Raw genomic sequence first — 25,608 nt, 5'->3', positions numbered from 1 at the left:
ACCAGTTACTAATCTCCTAGCAGAGCAGAAGGTTATGTGTGTGGTTTGAGTGGTATTGGGAAGACCTCTCTAGATGCCTTGATTTGGAAATTCTACCATATCACATGCTTTCAGTTAAAAGCTCTCTCCAGGGATCCTCTTTTTAAAAGTATACACTTCTCAGAGGGCATCCCTTCCTCCTCGGCATGGTTTAGTTTATTAGGTACTAGGTATTTGCTTTACAATGGTAGCCTGAGAACAGTGAACATGCAAGGGGAAAAACAGTATTGGGTTAGGGCCCCTGAAAGAAGGTGAAAAGGTAAGGAAAAGAAGAAATTTTGTACAATCTTCCAGTCTGCCCTGCCATTTTGTCCCCCTGATGTATCAGAGCAGTTTCTCTACCTTTCCAGAAATAAGTTTACATAGCTATGCCCCTGTGGTACCCTGGAGCCTCCACCTTTGAAACCTGCCAGACAGCCTGAAAACAACCTGGCCCAGGGCACCACCTGCTCTTCTGTGTGTCTCTTCTCCCATACCCTGAGCTGGACCCGGACTTCTGTCCTTTTGGCACTAATCCATCCCTGCTCATCTACTAGCAGCCCCGAGCACCTCCTGCCCTTCTTCATGACATCAGGACTCCCTTGGTCTTGGAGCCAGGTGAGATTTCAGGATTTCTCAGTGACCTTGAAGTTTGACACCAGAGCCAATCCGGTGGCACATGGAGGGTCCTGAGGCTTAATTCGTGGTTAAAAATCATTTGTTGCATCATGTCTGTGCTTTCCCAGTTGGAGCAGTGGGAATAAGGCCGCCAGGGTGACCCTGACCAGTGGCGTGGAAGGAAGGATGGAAGAGGAGTGACTCACTCTGCACCTTCCCTGTAGGTTATCAGCTTGAGGTCTCAGGATGCGTTGGACCCTATATTAGTCTCCTAAACTGTTATCATCCAGTGCTATTTTCCCCTTTACGCAGAGGTGGCAGAGGGGTTGGGGGCAGGCCTCTGTCTCCACGGAGACTGTGACAAGGTCCACTAGGGGCAGTTTAGAAGGGGGCAGGCCTCGAAGGCTGGGAAGGCCCCGGATTTACACTTCGCAACTCCCCGTTACACACGCGCCTCCAGGGAAGAGCCAGGATGAACGGAGCTCAGCAACTCGCGCCCTTTGTTTTCACCAAATTTGAGGACGCTCCAGCTCCAAGTCCTGGAGTCTGTGATCCTTTTAAGAGCTCCTAGAGCGGTTCCAGACTTCCCCCTTAAGGCGCTCTTCCCCTTTAAGGTGGCTCCTCCCGTCATGCCGCGTCGCCGTCTTAAGGCTCCGCCCTTTGAAACAGCTTCCGCGAGGCAGCAACAGCCTCGCTGTGGTCACGGCCCCTTTAAGCCTGAGCCCCGCCCCCGGTTCCCCGCCCCATTTTTTCCTCTCCCATTCGGGCCCGCACCCGGTGCCCCAGCGGGTCGTGCGGCTCCGCGCGCGACGGTGAGCGCAGGGCTAAGGGGAACGGAGGACACGTTCACCGAGCTTTCCCTGTCCTTGCCGTGTCCTCGCGGGTCCTGGGGACAGGGCTGGAGTTGCGACTGGGGCGGTGGAGATGGGACGGTCCGGAGCGCGGGAGGGGTGGGCCTGGTTTGGCGGAGCTGGGGGAGGGGCTCAGGTGACTTAGGGGAGGGGATGGTTCCCCCGCGATGCTCTCGGGACCACCGGGATTATGGGGGACTGGCCTTGCGGTCAGGCGGCGTTCCCACTCTTCCTTGCCCTGCTAATGCCCCGGTACAGCCCAGGTGCGGAATTATACCCCCCTCGTCTCCTGGGTTCAGGCCCCTCTGAGGGTTGCCTGCCGGCCAGTCCCTCCGCCTGAGACCGCAGTCTTGGAGGCTGCTGGGGAGGCCGAGGCTGAAAGCTGTGGCCTTTGAGAGGGTTGCGGCAGGAGGGCAGCGGCTCCCTCTGGGACTCCTGACAGGTGGGGGCCACAGCAAAAGGCACAGGGTGGAGCATGGCCAGTGGCTAACCTGGGACAGACTTCTGTCTGCTTCCCCCAGGTAGGGGCTGAGTTGTGGGCTGAGTTTGACTACGGGACCTCAATTCCTAACCTTCTCTGCCCATCAGAGAGCTGGTGGTCACCATGGCAATGCGGGAGCTGGTGGAGGGCGAATGCGGGGGTGCCAACCCTCTCATGAAGTTGGCCGGGCACTTCACCCAGGACAAGGCCCTTCGGCAGGAGGGGTTAAGGCCTGGTCCCTGGCCACCAGGAACCCCAGCCTCTGAGGCGGTGAGTGTTCTTGAGGTGGAAAGCCCAAGTAGTGCCTTGGGATGGGGGATACCTATTAACTGCTTTCTCTCTTGGAGTGATTTTCAGTGTGCTGGAAGAATTTTTAAAACGTGAAATACCTGACTATTTAGTCAGAGGCACTGACCTCTTCCCTTAGATTGTCAAAAAATAAAAATAAAAAAAATGACAGCAGCCAATACAACAATAGCTGTCGGCTGTGAATGAATCAACATGATACCTATTTCTTGTCAGATGGGCAAAAAAAATGTTTGGTGTACCACAGATTTTTAGTAATTGTTTTATGTGTGCCATGAGATGAAAAAGGTTGAAAATCACTGCTCTATTGTGTTGCAAATAATAGTTACCACTTAATGAGTGTTTACTAAGTAATAAGCTAAGCACTGTCCATCTTTATATTGATGAAAGCAGCCAGTTTATAGATGAAGAAATGGAGGCTCAGAGAGGTTTTGTGACTTGCCCAAGGTCATATAAATGGCAAAGCTGGAATTTTAACCCACATTTAGTTAGTTGTGTGTCTGATCTTTACCACTCTACCATATTGTCTCCCTTCTGTCTTAGGTATCTAAGCCTTTGGGGGTAGCCTCTGAAGATGAGGTAAATATACCAGTCTCTTCTGTTGCATTTTTCTTTTGCCCATTATGTTTTTACTTTAAACTTGGCTCACTCATATTTTAGTTTTTGACCAAATGAAATTTGCCTTAGCCTTCCTGCTTATTTCTTAAAATGTATTCTTTGAGTATTTCCAAATCTATAGTTTCTGTGTTTTCCTTCCCTTCTGTTTGACATTAGTAACCCCCATCTAACTGGCCTGTCTCTTGCCGAGTTCATCTCATCATCTCTCTTCTGATAGTTGGTGGCCGAATTCCTCCAGGACCAGAATGAACCACTTGTGTCCCGTGCCCCTCAGACCTTCAAAATGGATGACCTCCTGGCAGAGATGCAGGAGATTGAACAGTCAAGCTTTCGCCAGGCACCCCAGAGAGGTGGGTCCAGAGTCTGGTGTGAGGGGAGATCACCATTTTCTGTGTAGATAGAGCCAAGGGGGTTCCATGTTTGGATGTTGCTGGGACCGGGAAACTGAGATGCAGAAGGAGACAAAGGGAATAGTGTTTTCATGTGCACTCAGGGTTCCTTAGGCATGATAGAACAATATGTATTTCTTTTGTTTCTTAGTTCTCTCTCTCTTTCTCTCTCTCAAGCCCCTGGTGTGGCAGACTTGGCTTTATCTGAGAACTGGGCCCAGGAGTTTCTTGCAGCTGGAGATGCTGTGGATGTAACTCAGGATTATAATGAGACTGACTGGTCCCAAGAATTCATTTCTGAAGTTACAGGTGAGGCTCATCATTGAAAAATCTAAAATGGTTCCTATGGGGCAATCAGTGTTCTACACTGTTACCCTAAATCATCTAAGGGTGTAGAGTGATTTCAGGGGCTTATGACTTTTCTGGACTCAGCTTATTTCTATGGGGGCACTGAACCTGAATTCCCTTAGGTGATAATAGGGAATTGAAACTTGTATTAAACAGTGAACTAGGTTTGAACTGGATGAAATAGAGAGAGAAGGAGAAAAGGAGAGAAGAGAAAGAGGAAACATGAGGAGTTATGTTTACTTCTTTGTTATTTGAAACTTATTACTATAGTTTGGTGAAGAGATTGGCTGGATTGCAGTGTGGCCTAGGAAGAGAGAATTATTTAACACAGCCATGGGATTCTGGCATTAAGTCGTCTTGAGCAGGATTGGGCCTTGGAGAATGAAATTGTTGAGTTTAAGGACCTGAAGTATAAGATCTTGGAGGTCAAAGAACATACCCTGGTGATAATAATAAAAATTAATAATAATAGCTAATGTTTGTTTACCATGTTAAAAGACTTTGTGTTAAGTGCTTTTAAATGCATTATCTATTTAATTCCTATGAGAACCCTTGAGATAGTTATTGTTTTTATTCCTAGTTTACAGATAACACAACTGCCGAAGGTGACACAGCTTTGTGAGTGGTGGAGTTAGGATTTGACTCTGGGTTTAAATGATTCCAGACCCTGTGTGTTTAACCATTATGTGGTACTGCCAGGCTTACAGTGTCAGCTCTTCAGGGTCTCAGTCTTCAGGGTCTTCCCTTTCGAGAGCATCCATGATCACTGCATCCTTTGAGGTTGATCCCCCTCCCTGCCAAGCCTGTCTGATTAGGGACATAGAAGAAGGGCATTCTCTTTAGCTTTTCTCTTCTTGATTGCTCTCAGAGAAGCATTGCTAGTCTTTTTCCAATTTAAGAAATCCAGAATAACGAGATTCAAATGAAGAATGTTACAAAAATTCTAGACTAGCCCAGCTGGGCGTGGTTCAGCAGTTGAGCATTGACCTAGGATCCAGGAGATTGTGCTGGATTCCCGGTGAGGGCACATGCCCAGGTTGTAGGTTCCATCCCCAGTTGGGGGTATGCAGGAGGCAGCTGATCAATGACGGCTCTCTCATCATTGATGTTTCTATCTCTCTCCCTTTTTCTCTCTAAAAAAAAATTAGTAAGAATAAAAAAAGTTAATGGTCTCTGTTATCATAACTCCCTTTCCCACCCTTAAGTTGGAGTTTAAGGTAAACAGTAGGTGCTCTTGGTTTCATTAATCGTGCTATACACATTAATCCTCACCTGAGGATATTTTTTCCATTGCTTTTTAGAGTGGAAGGGGGAGAGAGAGAAACATCTATGTGAGAGAGGCACATCAATTGTTTCCTTCCCCCTTCCCCCCCAGCAGGGCCAGGGATCAAGCCTGCAACCGAGGTATGTGCCCTTGGCCAGAATTGAACCTGGGGCCCTTCAGTCCATTGGCCGATGCTCCAACCACTGAGCCAAATTGGCTAGAGCTACACATTATATTCTTTTTTTTTTTTTTTTAAATATATCTATTGATTTCAGAGAGAGGAAAGGAGAGAGAAAGAGACAGAAACATCAATGATGAGAGAGTCAGTGATCGAGCCCACAACCAGGCATGTGCCCTGACAGGGAATCGAACCTCGATCGCCTGTATCCTAGACCCACGCTCAACCACTGAGCCGTGCCCGGCTGGGCTACACATTATATTCTTAAACCCATTTGATCTTCACAAGAACACTTACAAGACTGGCATTCTTTCCCCATTTTATGGATAAGGAAACTAAGATTTGGAAAGGTTAAATACTCTGTCCAAAGTCATTCAGTAACAGAGATGATATTCTAACTCATGTCTGTTTGACTCTAGGCTCTATACTTGGAACCATTACACTATTACTTAGAAATCTGAGCTGTAACAGAGACCCTCCACCAGACTAAAACTCAGTGTTTCATACAAACCTTAGGTATAAGTGCTATCTCTTATTACAGTTGTAATGTGTGGGCATCAGTCATTTTTCACAACTCAAAAAAAAAATCATTGCTACTAAAAGCATTGAGACTGATGAGATTTTCATTATGGTTACCTGAATTGTTTGCAGCCATTGAAATCAATGTTGCAAAACAACTTTACAAAAACACACTGGACCTGTCTTACCTTAAGTCTGTTAAATCTTCTTTGGGAGATCTCTCTCTCCTCCTTTTTTATAATTCTTTTGTAACCATGCCTGCTTCACAGAGGCAGGGACATGGGAAGCTGGAAGTAGAAGGTGAGCTATTTGGAGTCTCCCTTCATAAAAATGTCTTATTGCAGTAGTATATTGCTTTGTATGTAGTGGATTTTCAGTATTTAGTGAGTGAATAAAGTAAAATCTGGGAGAAAGAGCTAAAGGAAATTGATTTTCTATTAATTGAATTTTTTTTTAAATTCTCATAACATTTGTGGGTGATATTATTATATTGATGATATATAGAGTACTTGTTACTTTAATGGATAAGTAGACTGAGATGAGAGGATATATTCTTTAAATCCTTGTTATTTTCTTTTCTTTTTTTTTAAGTTTCTTTATCTTTATTGTTGAAAATATTACAGATGTCCCCTTTTTATCCCCATTGATCCCCTCCACCCTGCATCCATCCCATCCCTAGGCTTTCCCCATACCAATGTCTGTGTCCATGAGTTATGCTTATACACATATAAGTTCTTTGATTAATCTCTCCCCATCCACTCCCCCATCCCCACCTTCCCTCTGAGATCTTTCAGCCTGTTCAGTGCTTTTATGTCTCCAGATCCATTTTGTTCATCAGTTTATTTTGTTTATTATATTACACATATAAGTGAGATCATGTGGTATTTGTCTTTCTCTGACTGGCTTATTTCACTTAGCATAATATTTTCTAGTTCCCTCCATGCTGTGCTAAAGGATAAAAGGTCCTTATTTTTTACAGCTGCATAGTATTCCATGGTGTAAATGTGCCACAGCTTTTTTATCCACTCATCTACTGATGGGCACTTGGGCTATTTCCAGATCTTAGCTATTGTAAATTGGGCTGCAACGAACATAGGGGTGCATAAGTTCTTTGTGATTGGTGTTTCGGGTTCCTTAGGATATATTCCTAGAAGTGGGATCACTGGGTTAAATGGCAGGTCAATTTTTAATCTTTTGAGGAAACTACATACTGCTTTTCATAGTGGTTGCACCAGTCTACATTCTCACCAGCAGTGTACTAGGGTCCCCTTTTCTCCACATCCTCGCCAGCACTTGTAGTTCATTGATTTGTTGATGGTAGACATTCTGACAGGTGTGAAGTGATACCTCATTGTGGTTTTAATTTGCATCTCTCTGATGATTAGTGACATTGAACATTTTTTCATATGTCTCTTAGCCATTTGTATGTCCTCTTTGGAGAAGTGTCTATTTAGGTCCTTTGCCTATTTTTTATTTTATTTTTTATTTATTTTTTTAAAAAATTTATTTTTGTTTAAAATATTACAGATGTCCCTTTTTCTCCCCAGTGACCCGTTCCACCCCGTCCCTTCCCCCTCCCCAGTCCCTCTCCCCACCTTTGTCTGTGTCCTTGGCTTGTGCATATATGCATATAAATTCTTTGGTTACTCTCTCCCCCTGCACCCACCCGCCCTCCTCCATCCCTCTGACATTCGTCAGTCTCATCTATGCTTCCATGTCATTGAATCTATTCTGTTCATCAGTTTATTAAGTTCTTTAGTTTCCACGTATAAGCAAGATCATGTGATGTTTGTCTTTTTCTGCCTGGCTTATTTCACTTAGCATAATATTCTCCAGGCCCATCCATACTGTCCCAAATAGTACGAGATTCTTCTTCTTTACAGCTGCATAGTATTCCATGGTGTAAATGTCTCACAGCTTTTTTATCCACTCATCTACTGATGGACACTTGGGCTGTTTCTAGATCTTAGCTATTGTAAACTGTGCTGCTATGAACATAGGGGTGCATATATTCTTTCTGATTAATGTTTCAGGATTCTTAGGATACATTCCTAGGAGTGGAATCAGTGGGTCAAAAGGCAGCTCCATTTCTAATTTTTTTGAGTAACCTCCATACTATTTTCCATAGTGGTTGCACCAGTCTGCATTCCCACCAGCAGTGTACTAGGGTTCCGCTTTCTCCACACCCTCGCCAGCACATGTTGTTTGTTGCTTTGTTGATGGTAGCTACTCTGACAGGTGTGAAGTGATACCTCACTGTGGTTTTAATTTGCATCTCTCTGATGATTAGTGATATTGAACATTTTTTCATATGTCTCTTAGCCATTTGTGTGTCCTCTTTGGAGAAGTGTCTATTTAGGTCCTTTGTCCATTTTTAATTGGATTATCTTCCTTTTGTTACGCTGTATGAGTTCCTTATATATTTTGCATATTAACCCTTTATCAGATGTGTCTTTGGCAACTATGTTCTTCCATACAATGGGCTCCCTTTTCGTTTTGTTGATGGTTTCTCTTGCTGTGCAGAAGCTTTTTATTTTGATGCAGTCCCATTTGTTTGTTTATTTACTCCTTAGTTTCTCTTGCCCTAGGAGATGTATCAGCAAACATATTGCTACGAGAGATGTCTGAGATTTTGCTGCCTATGTTTTCCTCCAGGATTTTTATGGTTTCATGTCTTACATTTAAGTCTTTTATCAATTTTGAATTTACTTTTGCGTATGGTGTAAGTTGGTGGTCTAGTTTAATTTTTTTTGCACTACTTGTACAATTTTCCCAACACCATTTATTGAAGAGACTGTCATTACTCCATTGTATGCTCTTGCCTCCCTTGTCGAATATTAATTGACCATAATGGCGTGGGTCAACTTCTGGGTTCTCTGTTCTGTTCCACTGATCTATATGTCTGTTCTTGTGCCAGCACCAGGCTGTTTTGCTTACAGTGGCTTTGTGGTATAACTTGATATCTGGTATTGTGATCCCTCCCAACTTTGTTGTTCTTTCTTAAGATTGCCGGGGCTATTTGGGGTCTTTTTTAGTTCTATATAAATTTTCGCAGTGTTTGTTCTAGATCTGTGAAATGTGCTGTTGGTATTTTAATAGGGATTGCATTGAACTTATAGATTGCTTTGGATAGTATGAACATTTAATGATGTTAATTCTTCCAATCCATGAACATGGTATATTTTCCCATTTGTTTATATCTTCTTCTATTTCTTTTTTAGTGTCCTGTAGTTTTCTAAGTAAAGGTCTTTTACATCTTTGGTTAAGTTCATTCCTAGGTATCTTATTTTTTTAGTTGCAATGGTAAATGGGATTTTTTTTTTTTTTTTAGTTTCTCTTTCTGAGACTTCATTGTTGGTGTATAAAAATGCCATTGATTTCTGGGTGTTAAGTTTGTACCTTGCTACCTTGCTGAATTCATTTATTAAATCTAGTAGTTTTTTGGTGGAGTCTTTAGGATTCTCTATGTACAATATCATGTCATCTGCAAATAATGACAGTTTTGTTTCCTCCTTTCCAATTTGGATGCCTTTTATGTTTTCTTCTTGTCTGATTGCCATGGCTAGGACTTCAGTAGTATGTTGAATAAGAGTGGTGAAAGTGGACACCCCTGTCTTGTTCCTGTTCTTAGGAGAAATGGGTTTGGTTTTTGCTCATTGAGTATGATGTTGGCTGTAGGTTTGTCATATATGGCCTTTATTATGTTGAGGTATGATCCTTCTGTTCCCACTTTGCTAAGTTTTTATCAAAAATGGGTGTTGGATTTTATCAAATGCTTTTTCTGCATCTATTGATATGATCATGTGATTTTTGTCTTTCAGTTTGTTTATGTGATGTATCACATTAATTGATTTGCGAATATTATACCAGCGTTGCATCCCTGAAATAAATCCCACTTGGTCATGGTGCATACACGATTTGCTAATATTTTGTTGAGGATTTTAGCATCTATGTTCATCAGGGATATTGGTCCGTAGTTCTCTTTCTTTGTAGTCTTTATCTGGTTTTGGAATTAGGCTAATGCTGGCCTCGTAAAAAGAGTTTGGAAGTATTCCTTCCTTTTGGACTTTTTGAAATAGTTTGAGGAGGATAGGTGTTCTTCTTTGAAATTTGGTAAAACTCCCCTGTGAAACCATCCGGGCCAGGGCTTTTGTGTGCTGGGAGTCCTTTAATTACTGCTGCAACTTCATAAGCAGTTATTGGCCTATTTAGGCTTTCTGACTCTTCCTCATTGAGTTTTGGAAGGTTGTATTTTTCTAGGAATTTATCCATTTCATCTAGGTTGTCCAACTTGGTGGCATATAGTTGTTCATAGTATTTTCTTACAATCCTTTGTATTTCTGTTGGGTCAATTGTTATTTCACCTCTTCCATTTCTGATTTTGTTTATTTGGGTCCTCTCTCTTTGTTTCTTGATGAGTCTGGCTAAAAGTTCATCAATTTTGTTTATCTTTTCAAAGAACCAGCTCTTGGTTTCATTGATCTTTTGTATTGTTATTTTGGTCTCTATGTCATTTATTTCTGCTCTGATCTTTATTATTTTCTTTCCTTCTACTTTGGGCTTTTCTTATTCTCTTTCTAACTTTTTAAGTTTTAGGGTTAGAGAGTCTATTAGAAGTTTTTCTTGTTTTTTGAGGTAGGCTTGTAGTGCTATGAACTTCCCTCTCAGGACTTCTCTCGTTGTGTCCCATAGATTTGGAGTTGTGTGTTCATTTTCATTTGTTTCCAGGAATTTTTTTTTATTTCTTTCTTGATCTCTTTGGTAACCCATTCATTGTTTAAAAACATGCTTTTTAGCCTCCATGTGTTTAAATGTTTTTTAGTGTTTTTATTGTAGTTGATTTCTAATTTCATGCCACTGTCGTCCGAGAAGATGCTTGATATGATTTCAGTCTTCTTGAACTTGTAGAGACTTGGTTTGTGTCCTAACATGTGGTCTATCTTTGAGAATGTTCCATGTGCACTTGAGAAGAATGTATATTCAGCAGCTTTGGGGAAGAATATTCTGTAAATGTCAGTTAAATCCATCTGATCTAGTGTGTCATTTAGGGTCACTGTTTCCTTGTTGATTTTTTGTCTGGAAGACCTATCCAGTGAAGTCAGTGGGGTGTTAAAGTCTCCTACTATGACTGTATTGCTGTTGATCTCTCCCCTAAAGTCCTCTAGAAGCTTTTTTATAAATCTAGGTGCTCTATATTGGGTGCATATATGTTTATGACTTTTTCCTTGACCAGGTTAGGGAAGTTTTATGCCATTATTTCATCAAACAGGTTCTCTAACCCCTGCTTACTTTCGATCTCCTATGGCACTCCTATAATACAAATATTGTTATGTTTCATGCTGTGCCGCAGCTCCCTTAGATTTTCCTCCTGTTTTTTAATTGTTTTTTGTTTTGGGGTCTCAGATTGAATGATTTTTTTCTACCCTGTTTTCTAATTCGCTGATCCGATCCTCAGCTTCCTCTAATCTGCTATTTATTCCTTCCAATGTATTCTTTATTTCTGCTATGTCATTCTTCATTTCTGACTGGTCATTTTTCATAGTTTCCATATCTTTTTTCATGCTGTTCAGCATCCTTACAATCAGTATTCTGAACTCTATATCTGAGAGATTGCTTATCTCCATTTCATTTAGCTCTTTTTCTGGAGACTTCTCTTGTTCTTTCATTTGGGGCTTGTTTTTTGGTCTCTCTATTTTGGCTACTTTTTTTGGTTTGTTTTTAAGTGGTAGGTAGATCTGCTAGGACTCTCAGGCTTTTTGGAGGGTCTCTGGTACAGGCCAATGTTAGATGCATTTTTTGACTGGCCCTGAGCACCATTTGGAGCTATCAACTACCCTAGGCTTGAGGTCTTCTCTGCTGGGGCTGGGTGCATTAGGACTGGACCAAGATGCACACCAAAGTCTGCTTTTCCAAGGCCCAGGTCCTGAAGCAGATCAGGCAAAGACTCAAAGCACCCTGAGGCCTGCCTCTGCCAGCAGGCTGATTAATTGATTCTCTTAATGCGCCTGGGGCTGTAGAAGCTCCACAGGGTGGGGCAGCTGCTTGTTATCTGTCTCTTAACAAGCCTCAGGCTGTAGAAACTCCTCTGGGCAGGGTGAGAGGCTCTCCAGCAGGGTGAGGCAATTGCTTCCCCCCTCAGGCAAAAGTGGAAAATTTGCTGCCTGAGAAAGATGTCCTCCACAGTCTGCGGGAATGACTTGGCACAGGAATCCAGATGGGCGTCCCCGATCTCACTCTCCAGAACCCACAACCCCAGACTCTCCCCACACAGCTCCAGTCTACTCTCCTCTCCCTCCGCCGGAGCCCAAGGTGAGTGGCTGCACACAAAACGTTGGCTCTTTAAGAGGGTGCCTGCAGTTCCAGCTGCCTCTCCCTGGCAGACAGAAACCCAGCTGCTTTTCACAGCCAGATGTTATGTAGGCATCTTTCTGAGTTCTGGTGCTCTTGGCTGGGAAGCCAGCCTGGGGTTTAGGCCCCAGAGTCCTCAGTGGGAACCCCCCACAGCTGAGATATCCCTCCAGACCTTCAGCTGCTGCCTGTGGGAGCCCAGCCAGCCCTCTCTCATCCACACTTCCTACCAGCCTCTGTGTTGTCTTCACTTTTCCTCCTTGGTTATGAGGGTGCTCTCCAGCTTGTCTTCAGTGGTTTTCAGGATGATTTTTCTACGTTTTAGTTGTAAATCCAGATTGGTCCCCGGAAAATGTCAGTGTAGCTTCCACTCAGTCTGTTGCCATCTTGGATCTCTCCTAAATCCTTATTATTTTCTAATCCCCGTTGTTACGATTTAAGTTTAAAAGGAACCTTGAAGTTCAGTTTTTTTGCTTTAATGTTTTATTTGGAAATAATTATAGTTTCACTGGAAGTTGCCAAAAAATGTACAGAAATGTTCTGTGTATCTTTTATTTTGTTTTCCCTAGTGATAACATTTTGCATAACAGTTAGTTATGCACAATATTAAAGTCTGGAAATTGCCTTTGGTACAGTCCACAGAGCTTATTAGATTTCACCAGTTTTATGTGCCCTTATTTGTGTGTGTGTTTATAGTTTTATGCAGTTTTATCATGTGTAGATTTGTGTAACCACCGCCACAATCAAGATATAGAGTTATTCCATCACCACATGAACCTCATTTTTTAGTCTGCCATATTTCTTGATGGTATCTGCCCCCCCCCAATCCTAATTTTCTGGGCCAAATAATTCTCCATCTCATGATTGCTCAGCTCTGGGAATGAAACACATCTTTAAGGAGTTTTCAATTTAGACAGCCTCAGCTAATGTGGTATGTGAGGTTCAATGATAATCATGAGAGATAAACCTGTACTTTCATCGGAAAAGCAGTGGGCAGCAGAAGCAGAAGATTGCCATAGATTCCCCTGGATGACAGAGGAAGAGGCTATGGAATGAAATGAATAACAACCCCATCACAATAACAATTGTGGTGTTTTCTACTTTTGGTGTGAGTTTGCTATGAGCAGACAACTATGATAGCAATAGCTAATATTTGTTACTTTGTGTTTTGTGTATACATTATCTCATTTGGTCTTTATGACAATCCCTATGAGGTAGCTATTATTATTTCTATTTTATAGATAAGGAAATGGAAACTTGGAGGGCTAAGTAATTTGTCTGAAGATGCATGGTGAATAAATTGTGGAATTGGGATTTGAGTGCAGGTGGGCTGACTCTAGAACCTACATTCTTTACCACTGTGCTGTTTAGCAAACACAGAAACTTTGATGGATAAGGGTAGGAAGTTCTGAGTTTGGGGTAGATGTTCCTAGTTGGAATGAACACACCATGAGAAACTGTATGAAGGTGAACATTTTGAATTGTATATTTGGCATGTAGGTTGTTAATTTTAACTCTGCTTATCAATTTTACGTAGGACAGTCTCCTTCCCTTTGTAGGCTCTAGTTGCTTCAGTCTCAGAGGTATCCAAATGGGTCTGATTTTCTGTAAGAATTTCTCAAAAAATATTGTGAAGGCCAAGTGGTATTCTTTTGGTAATTTTATTTTGACTCCTTTGTTGGAGCAGTTCCCAGTGCCAGAAAATTCTGAGTCTTTTGGCTAATATGGCCAAATATCAAATTATAGATATTTGAAGAAGTCTTTTCTCACCTCTGGGATTTTCTTTTAATTTATCTCATGTCTATTTTGTAGTCCAGGTGCTTTGTATGTTTTTCTGTTGCTCCTTGTCTTTGTAAGGAGCACTTGTGGCCTGAGTGTACTTTTATAAAGCACGCTAGTTAAGAATAAGAAGGAGGGATGGGTTATTTTTCAACAGAATGGGACAAAGGAACTGGGAGGTATTATAAAGTCTAAGTGTTAGGTATCTCCTTATTAGGTCTCTACTCTTGAGCCAGCATCTAGTTGGGGCAGAGGAAAAATAAATGTTGACTGTAAGAGCTAGTGAGGGAAATCTGGATATAAATGTTGGGAGTCTGTGAAATTAAGAGACAGAGTCCATGATCAAAAAATTAACTGTATCTCTTATTAATTAGTAATATTAATAATTATATTTTGAGAGTCTTGATTCTTTGTATTTTCAGATTTTGACGTTACTTTCTCAGATGTTGAGATTACTTTGTTGAAATTATTCAGGCAAAGTCTCAGTTAAATGGAATATAAAGTTCTGTTAAACATTAAGAGGGAATAAATCTCCTCAGTATTAAAAGAAATGACAGATCTTTAAATTGGGAACAAAGACAGAATGTCCATCTTAGTATCTGGTTTGTAAATATGTGGATGCAGAGCAGGAGTGAACACTGTAGGCTCACACTTTCTCTACATTTACACATTTTTTAGGGCCCTTTAGAATAATTTTTCTTTGCTTCCCCCCTCCTCCTGGCCCCAGAATAATAAAGGGCAAAGTCCTAGAGGTTGAGAAACACTTAGTTCAGCACCCTCATTCGATCTGTTGCCTTAATATGTTTATTTGGATATTGCAGCTGTGCCCTTTGTCACTAGAGCTAAGTCAATTTCTAGAACTAGACTTAAAACATAATCCTCAAAATTAATCAAAAGTGACTGAAGTCAGAGTAGTTTATCCCTGGGGGATGGAGGCATAAGGGAACCTGTGAGGGAACTGTAAATATTGATCTGGGTTGTGGTGATTTGAGTGTATTCCTATGTAGAAATTAATGAAACAGTCTACTTAAGTTTGGTAGACTTGATGAACTTTCATGTCTGTATTCAATCTCAATTAAAGAATGAAAAAAACCCAAACATCAGTGGGAAGAGTGGACCCATAATTCTAGTTCAGTGTCCTGCTTCTCAATTTCTCTTGGAAGGTACATTAAGATGAAATATGAGGCTCCTTTCATTGGGAGGGTGTGAACTCTGTAGATGGAGAACAGACCAGAGACTTGGTTAAGGAACAAGAGCTCTTCTGTTCTCCCTTAGATCCTTGCTGCTTCCCGGCAGTACCTTCGAGGAAGATGGAGGCCCTAGTGCCTTCTGTTTTTTATTGAGGTTTCAGTAAAAGGGTTTGTCCTCACTCCTTTCCTGAGCCTTTTTATTTGGTGTCCTGTTCCTAACTCAGTAAATTTCTATCCTAGGCCCCTTGGGGGCAACAGTGGGTTTGATATTGAAAATTTAGTAATATTTTCTTTTGACCAGGGGTCTCTAAGGGATTAAATAGGATTTTGTCTGCTTTCGCTTGGTCAAGTTAATATTCTTATTCCCTGTCCACTCACTGAATCCTGTGTGATTTCCCCAACTCTCTGCTTCTTGCAGACCCTTTGTCTGTGTCCCCTGCCCGCTGGGCTGAGGAATATCTGGAACAGTCAGAGGAGAAGTTGTGGCTGGGAGAGCCTGAGGGAACAGCTGCCACTGATCGCTGGTGAGTGCAGCTACTTCTTTCTGGATGGATCCTTGTGGAAGGAGGATTGGACAGTTTTCCTAGCTTCCTCCAACCCCCTCCATCCACATTCCCAAACCAACTTGTTACCCCCTCCTTTTGTACGTTAAGGTTTCCACCTATGTTATGATCCCTAAGAATCCTAATTGTCCTAACCAAAAGTTTGTAGCTTTACTTTATGCGCCCTGTTTCCATTTTAATTTGGAGCTTGTCTATTCCTTCTCGCTGAAAAGATATATTTGGGAAAGAGAGAGAAAAGGACGTGGCCAGTGCTTTACCACTCCTGCCCCACTGTCCTTTTTAAATGTAAATTGGAATTTGTAGGTCCTCAACAAGAGAGTGGAGTAAGGTCATTCTCTTTTCCCCCATAGGAGCTGTGATTGCCATGGGCTGGGAGGGGAGAAATAATATGGGGAAGGTAATGGCTAACTAATGTGTAAAATTAGTTTGTTTTTACCTGTTCCAGGTATGATGATTATCATCCTGAGGAGGATCTGCAGCACACCGCCAGTGACTTTGTGGCCAAAGTGGATGACCCCAAACTGGCTAATTCTGAGGTGAGCCACACCCCACTGCTGCTTTGCCCAGCAGAGCTGGTGTTGAAAGTCAAGGGTCTTGCTTCTCTTACCCCAGTTCAGTTTAAAGAGAAGGAGATGAGATCCTTGGTCCATTCCTTCCAGTCTGGAGAATGGAGACTTTGGAACCTGCCTCTTCCTTCCAACATTCTTTCCCTCATTTCCTTGCCTACTAACCCTTTCTCTTTTCTGTGCCTTCTCAAATCTTTAGAGCCAGAAATCCCTTTCTTTTTTGCTCTCTACATTTTTTGGGGTCTTCAGCATATCTTGTCTGCAGCCATAGATGGTCAGGGGGGAGGGGTAAGTGCAGGCTCCTCTTGGGCATGATCAAGAGTGCACACCTGGAAGTTCTTTCCCGAGTGGCCTATGTGTGTCTCTGTGCCCCAGTTCCTGAAATTCGTGCGGCAGATTGGCGAGGGGCAGGTGTCCCTGGAGTCCGGTGCAGGGTCTGGCCGAGCTCAGGCAGAACAGTGGGCAGCAGAGTTTATACAGCAGCAGGTAGGACATTGTCACCACCCAGTTCCACTTCAGAGCCAGCTTGTACCCTAGGCCTTGGGTTTAGTGTTCAATGGTCCCAGATGGGGAAGGGATTTTATTTCCAGCTTGTCTTGGTAGCATTCAGGTCCAAGTGGGTGGGAAAGAGGTTCTGAGACTATTCTTCTTGGCCAAAGTGTCCAGGTTGGTGGTAGTCAGTGGGTATTGAGTTGGTGTTTAGTGGGTAGAAAGTTGGTGGTGGTGGTATGACCATCCTTCTTTGTCGCAGGGTACATCAGAGGCCTGGGTTGACCAGTTCACAAGACCAGTAAACACATCTGCCCTTGATATGGAGTTTGAACGAGCCAAGTCAGCTATAGAGGTGAGAGCAGATAGTGCAGGAGCAGACACTTATTGAGAAAAGACTCCATTGGAGCGAGTGGGTGTGTTAAAATAAAGGTGATGAACATAGAGTTCCTGGATCATCTGTGTCAGAATTGCTTGGGGTGGGTGCCTCTCAATGCCAATTCCTGGCATCACCTCAGACGACTGAATCAGAATCTGGGGGTAGGATCTAGGAATCTGCATTTTTAAAAAGCTCTTCAGATGCTCTTAAACATATTGAAATTTAAGAACTGTTGCCTTAGGGAATTGTTCTAGAGGAGCTGGGGGGGGGTGGTCATGATGTATCCCCTTTTTCTAGCTGCCTTCCCTTCCTTACAGTCTGATGTCGATTTCTGGGACAAGTTGCAGGCAGAGTTGGAGGAGATGGCGAAACGGGATGCTGAGGCTCACCCCTGGCTTTCTGACTATGATGACCTCACGGCTGCTTCCTATGATAAGGTAAGAACTAGGTTTTCAGATTGCAGGATTTCCTTGTTTTGTTGTCTCTTCTTTAATCCTGAATTTGGGTACTCACTTAAAAAAAAGTTTGTATTGATTTCAGAGAGAAGAAAGGAGAGGGAGAGAGATAGAAACATCAATGATGAGAGAGAGTCACTGATCGGTTGCCCACTGGGGATCAAGCCCACAACCCAGGCATGTGTCCTGACTGGGAATCAAACAGCGATCTCCTGGATCATAGGTCAATGCTCAACTGCTGAGCCATGGCAGATGGGCCGGGTACTCACTTTTAAGTAATTATTTTCTTAAGCCCCTTTCTATGAAAGGAAGTCTAAAACATTCCCTTACCCCTGCTGTCCTCTAGTAATTGAGAGTATGCTTTATTCTTAGGCTATAAAGGTTAATAATAATAGACCATCCGTGTTAAATACCAATGATATGATGATGTTATACCTATGGTAGAGGTTTGTACATGATGCAGGAAGAGCACAAACAAAGGAGCTCTGCCTGAGAGGTTGAGAACATTTTGAGAAGATTGATAACTCTTTTGGTGTGGAGTGCCTCCACACCTCTCTCTGTGCCTCCACACCTTTTTTTTTTTTTTAAATATCTTTATTGATTTCAGAGAGAGGAAGCGAGAGGGAGAGAGAGAGAGAGAAACATTGATGAGGAGAGTGTCACTGATTGGCTGCCTCCTGCACACCCCCTACTGGGGATCGAGCCCGCAACCTGGGCACGTGCCCTGACCGGGAATCGAACCCCGATCGCCTGGATCCTAGGTTGATGCTCAACTGCTAAGCCACACCCAGCCGGGCAATATCTGTGTACTTTTAATTTTATTATTTTATTTTATTTTTCCCATCATCATTTATCCCCTCTATGCCCTCTTCCACCTCCTCTTGCCCTCTGTGTATTTTTTTTTTTTTAACTCATAAATTTAAGTTCTAATCTCTCCCTTGAGATTAGAACCACTTGCCCCAATTTAGGGTGTTTTTAAAGAATTATACTAAATGTTAGGAAAACTTCACAGGAGTCACTGGTGAAAGATTACCTAATTTTGTATATAGTATATACTATTGCCTTAGAAGTGTGTATTTTTTCAGACTTATCATTGTAAAAAAATACTACCTGTGGGTTGTAGGGCATTTGGGGATGTGGTTAATAATTGAGCTGCTGAGTTGAAGCATGATTGGGAAGGGAGAGAATTACTTGGTTTTGTAGAAGGCAAAATAGGAACTTGGGAGGTGAATAGTAATGTTTTTTTCTCAGGTCAGATCTGTTTTGGAAGGGACTTGGGCTAGAACCAGGGGTGGAGATATAAGGCAGGATGATGAAGGTGGATCTTGACATAAGGGAGCTGTGCAGAGGTAGAGATGAATAAAGTTCAAGATAACTTTAAAAAGCCAATGAAACAGTACTAAGAGAAACACGATTTTTATTATCCCAGTCTGATTTCCTGAGAGCTATCTAGTAATATAATAAGAGAGTTGACTTTTTGGGACCCTGCCCTATGTTTTACCATAATAAGAGTTTCTCCTATAGCATTCTGATGAGGGAGATACCACTTTTATTAATTTGTATGAATAATTTTTGTTGACTTATAAATGGCAAGTTCTGAAATTTTAGATAAAAATTTCCATGCTTTTGATAAATATAGACATAGCACTAGTTTCATATGAGCAGCATTTTTTCTCTTAGCATTTTTTTTTACTCACATATTAATGATATGCTAGGCCGAATAAATTTTTAAGTTCAAAACTTAAAAACATAATTCTGTTTTAGATTCTTGAACCCTATTTGATATCATTGATCCTTGGGATATTGTGAAATTAGTATTAGAAACATTTGCATTAATGTTTCACAAAAATATGCTTTACTTTATTACTTACTAATAATGAACAATTCAGGTTTTATCTGGCTTTGTGCTATTACTGAATTATATGTCATTAGTACTTTCTTCCCCCCAAATGTGAATCTGACTCTGATCGTCATATAAGTTCATGGGTCTCTGACTATACAAACATTTTTTTTCTTTTTTTCTGGTCTTTATTGATTTCAGAGAGAGGAAGGGGGAGAGAGAGAGAGAGAGAAACATCAATGATGAGAGTGCTCATTGATTGGCTGCCTCCTGCATGCCCCCTGCTGGGGATGGAGTCTGAAACCTGAGCATGTGCCCTGACCCATGTGCCCTGGATCTCCTGGATCATAGGTTGATGCTCAACCTCTGAGCCACACCCGCCGGGCATGAATGTACTAATTTTTATTGATGGTCCTTTAATTTTCCAAGACAGCACGTATGTATAGCTCAAGCAGATGTTATATACTGTGAGCATAAAGGAGAAATTTCTGTGATAGGATACACTTCTTAGTAGTTATCCTATTTTTGCAGTGTGATCCTGTGAAATTTTTGAATAAATCAGAAAATGATCAGACCCAATGATTGGCTTGGATTAGACTTTTTAGGATGTAATAGTGTTGTGTTTTTTTTTTTTTTTTTTTTTTAAATATATCTTTATTGATTTCAGAGGGAGGAAAGGAGAGGGAGAGAGAGATAGAAACATCAATGATGAGAGAGTCATTGATTGAGCCCACAACCCGGGCATGTGCCCTGACCGGGAATCAAACCCTGATCGCCTGGATTCTAGGTTGACGCTCAACCACTGAGCCACACCCGGCCGGGCAGGATGTAATAGTTTTGAAGATTCTTCTAGAGCACTTTAAAAGAAATCTATGCAAATATTCTCATTTTGAAAAATGTCTCTCTGATTAGCATTTGATAAAAATCTCAAGGAGGATAGATAGCATAAACAAGAGGATACTTAGAGAACCCTGTGGTTGCAACATAATGGCACCGACTTGTTACATTGTCTGCTGAGGGTAATACCTTTTTACAAATAGCATTTTAAGCTTTTTGGTAAAGCTTTGGTGAATATTCTCATTTGATGCTTTCAATAGCTCTGAGAGGCAGGAATTACTGTAATTAGGGAATTGTGTGATAGACAACAGTGGTCACTGTTTTCTACAGGGTGGCTTAAGACTTGGACTGATGAGGACAGTAGTTGAGGATGAATACAGAAGGATTTATTTTGTTGAACTTTAATAGTCTAAGGTGGGTGTTGGCAAACCATGTCCTGTAGGTAAATCTGGCCTGCCACCTGTTTTGCATGGCCTGTAAGCTGAGAGTGGTTTTAACATTTTAAAGTGATTGACAAAAATGAAAAGTAATATTTTGTAATGTGAAAATTGTATAAGTCATGCTTAGTTATTTAAATAATAACTGTGGCTGCTTTCTCACTACCATGGTGGAGTTGAGTAGTTGGGACAAAACATTACCTGGTGCTTTACAGAAAAGGCTTACTGATGCCTGGCATAGTGTCATTTTCTACCTTCTGAGTTTTCTGATTGTACAGAGATGTCCCAGGAACATTACCTATTCTTGACATGAATATACTTTTTATACATTCCATCTTGTATATGTCCAAATCCATCTTGTATATGTCTTGCTTCTTAAACCTCCATTGTAATTATTTAATTTTTATTTGTTACAAATAATTTGCATCTGATGACTTTTAATGATTTAGAACTTTTTGGTAAGATTTAAATGTTTCTGGTTCTTTAGCAGTTTCATAATAATATTGTAAAAGGGCCTTACTCATATATTTATTATGTACACTTTCATCCTCATTTGTCCTTAACTACATTTAGAAGGGACCTACGTGGTATTTTGCATCTTGTTGTTATCTGGTATATTGTTTTGTGATGGTAACCGTTTACTCTCCAAGAAGGAACATTTTATTTGCTTGTCCCAAGTCATATGGTTTATTAGTGACTACCATTTTACCTTATTACGTCTCTGCCTAACATAAAATACCACTAGACAAAACTTTGCACAGAGCATCATAACTCTGTCTTCAAATGAGAAGTCCTCAGTTAGAAGGGAACAGTGTTTTTCTGAAGCATTTCTGCCCCAGGATTTTGGGATCTAGCTTTCATTTACTATCAGATAAAGATTAATAATAATTTTTAAGAATGAAATTGGGGAGTAAATTAAAATTTTCAAAGTGCTTCAACACATGCTATCTCGTTATTGCCCACAATGACTCCATGAGCTAGGTAGAGTTGCATTTAAATGGCAGGGTCTCTGACTCCAAATTGCCTTTCCTTTATACATTATCACACTATTACAGGATAACAAGAAATGTCCTTTGAATAGTTAAGTAGAACTTATCTCATTACTATAAGCAAATTCTGGTAAGACATGTGTTCTGTTCAGTCGTGAGAAGTCAAGGATGTGGAAATCCAGGCCTATAAAGGGTCCCTAAAATAAGCTTGTTGTCAGCATGGATCAGAATTTGTAGACTAGCCTAGCTTTCCAGTTATTGTGAACCAAAGATAGAAGTGTGAGCACAAAACTGAATGATTTTACTATAGCCATAGAGGATCTCCTTATTAATATGGAGAATTTTCCAGCATTTATTCAGATACCTTTTTGGAGGCCTTCCAACTTCTTCTCCACCCCTGTTTTGGTGTCATCTCCTATTCCTGCTGTTTTGTGATGGCTCCTTCTCATATGGGTTCCTGCTTGGCTTCTCTTCCTTGCAGGGTTACCAGTTTGAGGAGGAGAACCCCCTGCGTGACCACCCCCAGCCTTTTGAGGAAGGGCTGCGGCGACTTCAAGATGGGGACCTTCCGAATGCTGTGCTGCTCTTTGAGGCAGCTGTGCAGCAGGATCCTAAGCACATGGAAGTGAGTAACTCATTATTCTGACTTCAAGTTAGTGACTGCTTCCTCCAGTTTTGAGGGAGGCCCCAAAGAGTAGTACAGATGGATTAGAGCCTGTGTGATGGCCTGGGGTGAGGGTGAGAGTGAGATAGTGGGTCAGGGGGAGCCAGAGGAAGGGAGTATGGAAAGGTGAATACATGGGTGATGGAATCTGTCAACTTTTCTCTAGGCTTGGCAGTATCTGGGTACCACTCAGGCAGAGAATGAACAAGAACTATTAGCCATCAGTGCGCTGCGGAAGTGAGTACACTGGAAGGTGGGGTGAGGTGGTTCCAGGGTTCTCCAAAAGCCTTTAGAATGATAAGAGCCTGGATCCAGATCCTTGTCTTCTTTCTGGCCACTAATAAGACTGTTTCTCATGATTGAAACTCTAAGGTTTGGAGTGAATCGGAGATAACTGGTTCCATTCCTTCAGCAGCTTTTGGTTTTATTTGTGGGACCCTGGCTTGTTCCTTGGCTGCTAAAATGTTTCCTTTCTCAGATCTGTAACTTTATTAATAACTTACATGTAGAGGATTTCTCTGTACATTAATCTGAGGGAGTTGGTAGGTGAGGTCATCGTGACTACATTCTGAATCTTGGCTTGGGTCCCAGGGTGCTGATGGGTGCCACTGTCACTGCAGTACCAGCTCTGTCCATCTCTGTCCAAACAGGTGTCTGGAGCTAAAGCCAGATAACCGGACAGCACTGATGGCACTGGCTGTAAGCTTCACGAACGAGTCCCTGCAGCGACAGGCCTGTGAAACCCTGAGAGACTGGCTGCGCTACACACCAACCTATGCCCATCTGGTGGTGCCTGGGGAAGAAGGGGCCAGTGGGGTAGGACTGGGCCCCGGCAAGCGCATCCTGGGATCTCTGTTGTCCGAGTGAGTGAGGAGTTCCTGGGGTGAGAGTGGTAATCTGATTAGGAGGAAAACCTTGATTTTGGAAGTTTGGATTGAGACTCAAGGGTCTAAAAGTGTAATAGGAGTCCTAGGGTTGACTTGTAGAAGGTCTACATTCTACGGTGTAATGCTGGGAGGAGACATAAAAACAGGTTTCTAAATTGGAATTTGGGAGTAGAGTAGGAGGGATGGCTGATAGATTGATGGATCTCTGGGATATGATTGACTAATTAAGGAATTATTTTGGAGGGGTAGGAATATAGACATATCCATCCACATTTTTCTCTCCTTTTCCAGCTCCCTGTTTCTTGAAGTGAAAGAGCTCTTCCTGGCAGCTGTGCGCCTGGACCCTACGTCCATTGACCCTGATGTGCAGTGTGGGTTGGGGGTCCTTTTCAACCTGAGTGGGGAGTATGACAAGGCAGTGGACTGTTTCACAGCTGCACTCAGCGTTCGTCCCAATGTAAGCCTCGGGAGAGTGGAAAAGGGACATAACTGTACCTGATGGAGAATCATTTGGTGGGACCTTTGGAGTCATGGGACAGTTCATTCCAGTGTTCCATGTACTGAATACCTTGGGAGATTTGGGCAAAGAAGGGTGGATGTGTAGGGTCCTCTGAACTTAAGGGAGTCTATATGGTGAGAGTGGTTACACTGAGCCACACAATGAACTGTTGAGGAGAAAGGAATGGGGTTGTAACATGTGTTAGCTAAGCAGATTGATGAACCAGAGGAATGGGCAGAATCTGACCTGAGCCTGGCTTATGCTCCTAACCCTTCTTCATCCCTGTCCCAGGACTATTTGCTGTGGAATAAGCTAGGGGCCACCCTGGCCAATGGAAACCAGAGCGAAGAAGCAGTAGCTGCTTACCGTCGGGCCCTCGAGCTGCAGCCAGGTTACATACGGTCCCGCTATAACCTGGGCATCAGCTGCATCAACCTTGGGGCTCACCGGTGAGAGTGTCTTTCGAGTAATGAATGAATGAACTTTTTCTCCCTGCCTTTGGCCCTAGCTCCTCATTCTCTGCTCCTGTTATTTGACTAACGATCCCCAGCGTTCTTTCTCCCCATACCAGCTGCACTACCTCCTTCCTTGGTGTTCTGCTCACCAGTACTCATTCCTGTTCCCTACAGGGAGGCTGTGGAACACTTTTTGGAGGCCTTGAACATGCAGAAGAAAAGCCGAGGCCCTCGGGGCGAAGGGGGTGCCATGTCAGAGAACATCTGGAGCACTCTGCGTTTGGCATTGTCTATGTTAGGCCAGAGCGATGCCTATGGGGCAGCTGATGCCCGGGATCTGTCCACCCTCTTAACTATGTTTGGCTTGCCCCAGTGACAGTGGGATGGGCTGCCCTGCGAGTGTCTGCCTAGAGGGGTCCCCGCTCTGGATGTGACTCCCTCCCCCCAAATGGGCCTACCAAGGGGGTGGGCTGATAATCATAAGCGGTATGGCCTCTCAGGAGCGGCCTCAGTGTAGGCGTGAGTAGTCTTTGTTTTTGTTCCTACATAATTGTAGGAAAATGAACTGTGTTATCTCAGAGTCCCTTGGTAATTCAAGGGCCGCACATCCAGCTACAGATCTCTCTGCTCATCATGCCCTTTCTTGGTGCTGCTTTTTGGGTAGGACCCAGAGTAATAGGGTAACTGTTGTCATCAGCTGCCATTTCTCATAGGGTCTACCACATTTGTAATGTCTGTTCTCCACTCCCACCCCCCTTTACTGGGAATTGATAATAGTACAGCTTCCTTGAGCAGTTATGTATAGGATGTTCTACTGTGCACCTCTGTGATGACTATATCTAGGATGGGATGGCAGGAGTTGGCCTGTTTGATTTAAATGCTGATTTGGCTCAGCAGAGCTGAATTTGGGTAGGGATACTCAGAGTTCTGTCATTCTTGAACCTCTCCTGGCTGTCGCTTGGATTCCTGGGTACAGTGCTGCACACAGTAATGCTGGCATCACTATCGAGGGGTCCTCAAGAGCTGCCAGGGTAAATTGCTACACAGTGTTTAGGTGTTGGGTAGCAGGAAGGCTCACTTTTGGAATTAGCCTAGAAGGGACCAGATGAGATCAGATCAAGGGCTCTGTTCTGTGGCCGTTGGTGGGTCAGAGCAGCAGGATGAGGAATGTGGTGTGTGCAGCAGTCCCTCCTCCTCTTAGACCTGTGAGTAAGAATTGAGCTAGTAGCTCTTCTAGAAAAATTGGTTCAGAAATTGCCATCTTGCCAAATTCCTAGCAAAGAGGGAGTTCAGTGTTACCTTAGGTTATTTGCTGTATGTCTTAAAATGTTTCTAGGGGAGAGTGTCAGAAATCCCCTTCCCTGTAGTCCCTTCTCAAGGTGAAGATGGGAAGCTGAGGGAGCAGCTTGGACTCTTCTCAACTGGGCCCTGCATGGAGAGCTGCACTAACCTCCAGAAAGGACTGCTGAGCCTCTTGCCTTGTCCTCAGTAGCTAAGGATCAGAGAGATTTTTTTTAAATTACCATGGTCCCAAGGTTCCATCCTGAAATTTATTTTTCTTTGTATGAATGTGTGTAAATGATTTTAAAATAAAACTGTAAAATATTTGTATGAAGAATAAATGGGACTGACATGTGTCTG

General features: G+C 42.6%; 1 protein-coding gene across 10 annotated transcripts; it reads left to right on the top strand.

The window, feature by feature from the left end:
• The first annotated feature begins 1,297 nt into the window (after window positions 1-1,297).
• PEX5 (peroxisomal biogenesis factor 5) lies at window positions 1,298-25,608 on the top strand. Of its 10 annotated transcripts, none has more exons than XM_081127662.1 (17): window positions 1,370-1,448; window positions 2,076-2,238; window positions 2,818-2,853; window positions 3,110-3,242; window positions 3,459-3,590; window positions 11,774-11,899; window positions 15,326-15,431; window positions 15,916-16,006; window positions 16,412-16,522; window positions 16,788-16,880; window positions 17,222-17,341; window positions 21,944-22,087; window positions 22,293-22,363; window positions 22,777-22,989; window positions 23,305-23,470; window positions 23,804-23,961; window positions 24,142-25,608. In XM_081127662.1, exons 2-17 carry the CDS (start codon window positions 2,092-2,094, stop codon window positions 24,341-24,343), a joined length of 2,049 nt encoding a protein of 682 aa, XP_080983788.1. In that variant the 5' UTR covers window positions 1,370-1,448; window positions 2,076-2,091; the 3' UTR covers window positions 24,344-25,608. The 10 variants fall into 10 exon arrangements, with proteins under 10 accessions (XP_080983794.1, XP_080983788.1, XP_080983790.1 ...); XM_081127664.1 differs by having other exon boundaries at window positions 17,246-17,341; window positions 24,142-25,602; XM_081127668.1 differs by lacking the exon at window positions 11,774-11,899 and having other exon boundaries at window positions 1,298-1,448; window positions 17,246-17,341; window positions 24,142-25,602.

The sequence above is a fragment of the Miniopterus schreibersii genome (genome assembly GCF_964146895.1).
Source record: "Miniopterus schreibersii genome assembly, chromosome: 2".
NCBI lineage: Eukaryota > Metazoa > Chordata > Mammalia > Chiroptera > Miniopteridae > Miniopterus > Miniopterus schreibersii.
Note: the sequence above shows the minus strand (reverse complement) of the source record. Positions and strands in the feature narration are given on the sequence as shown.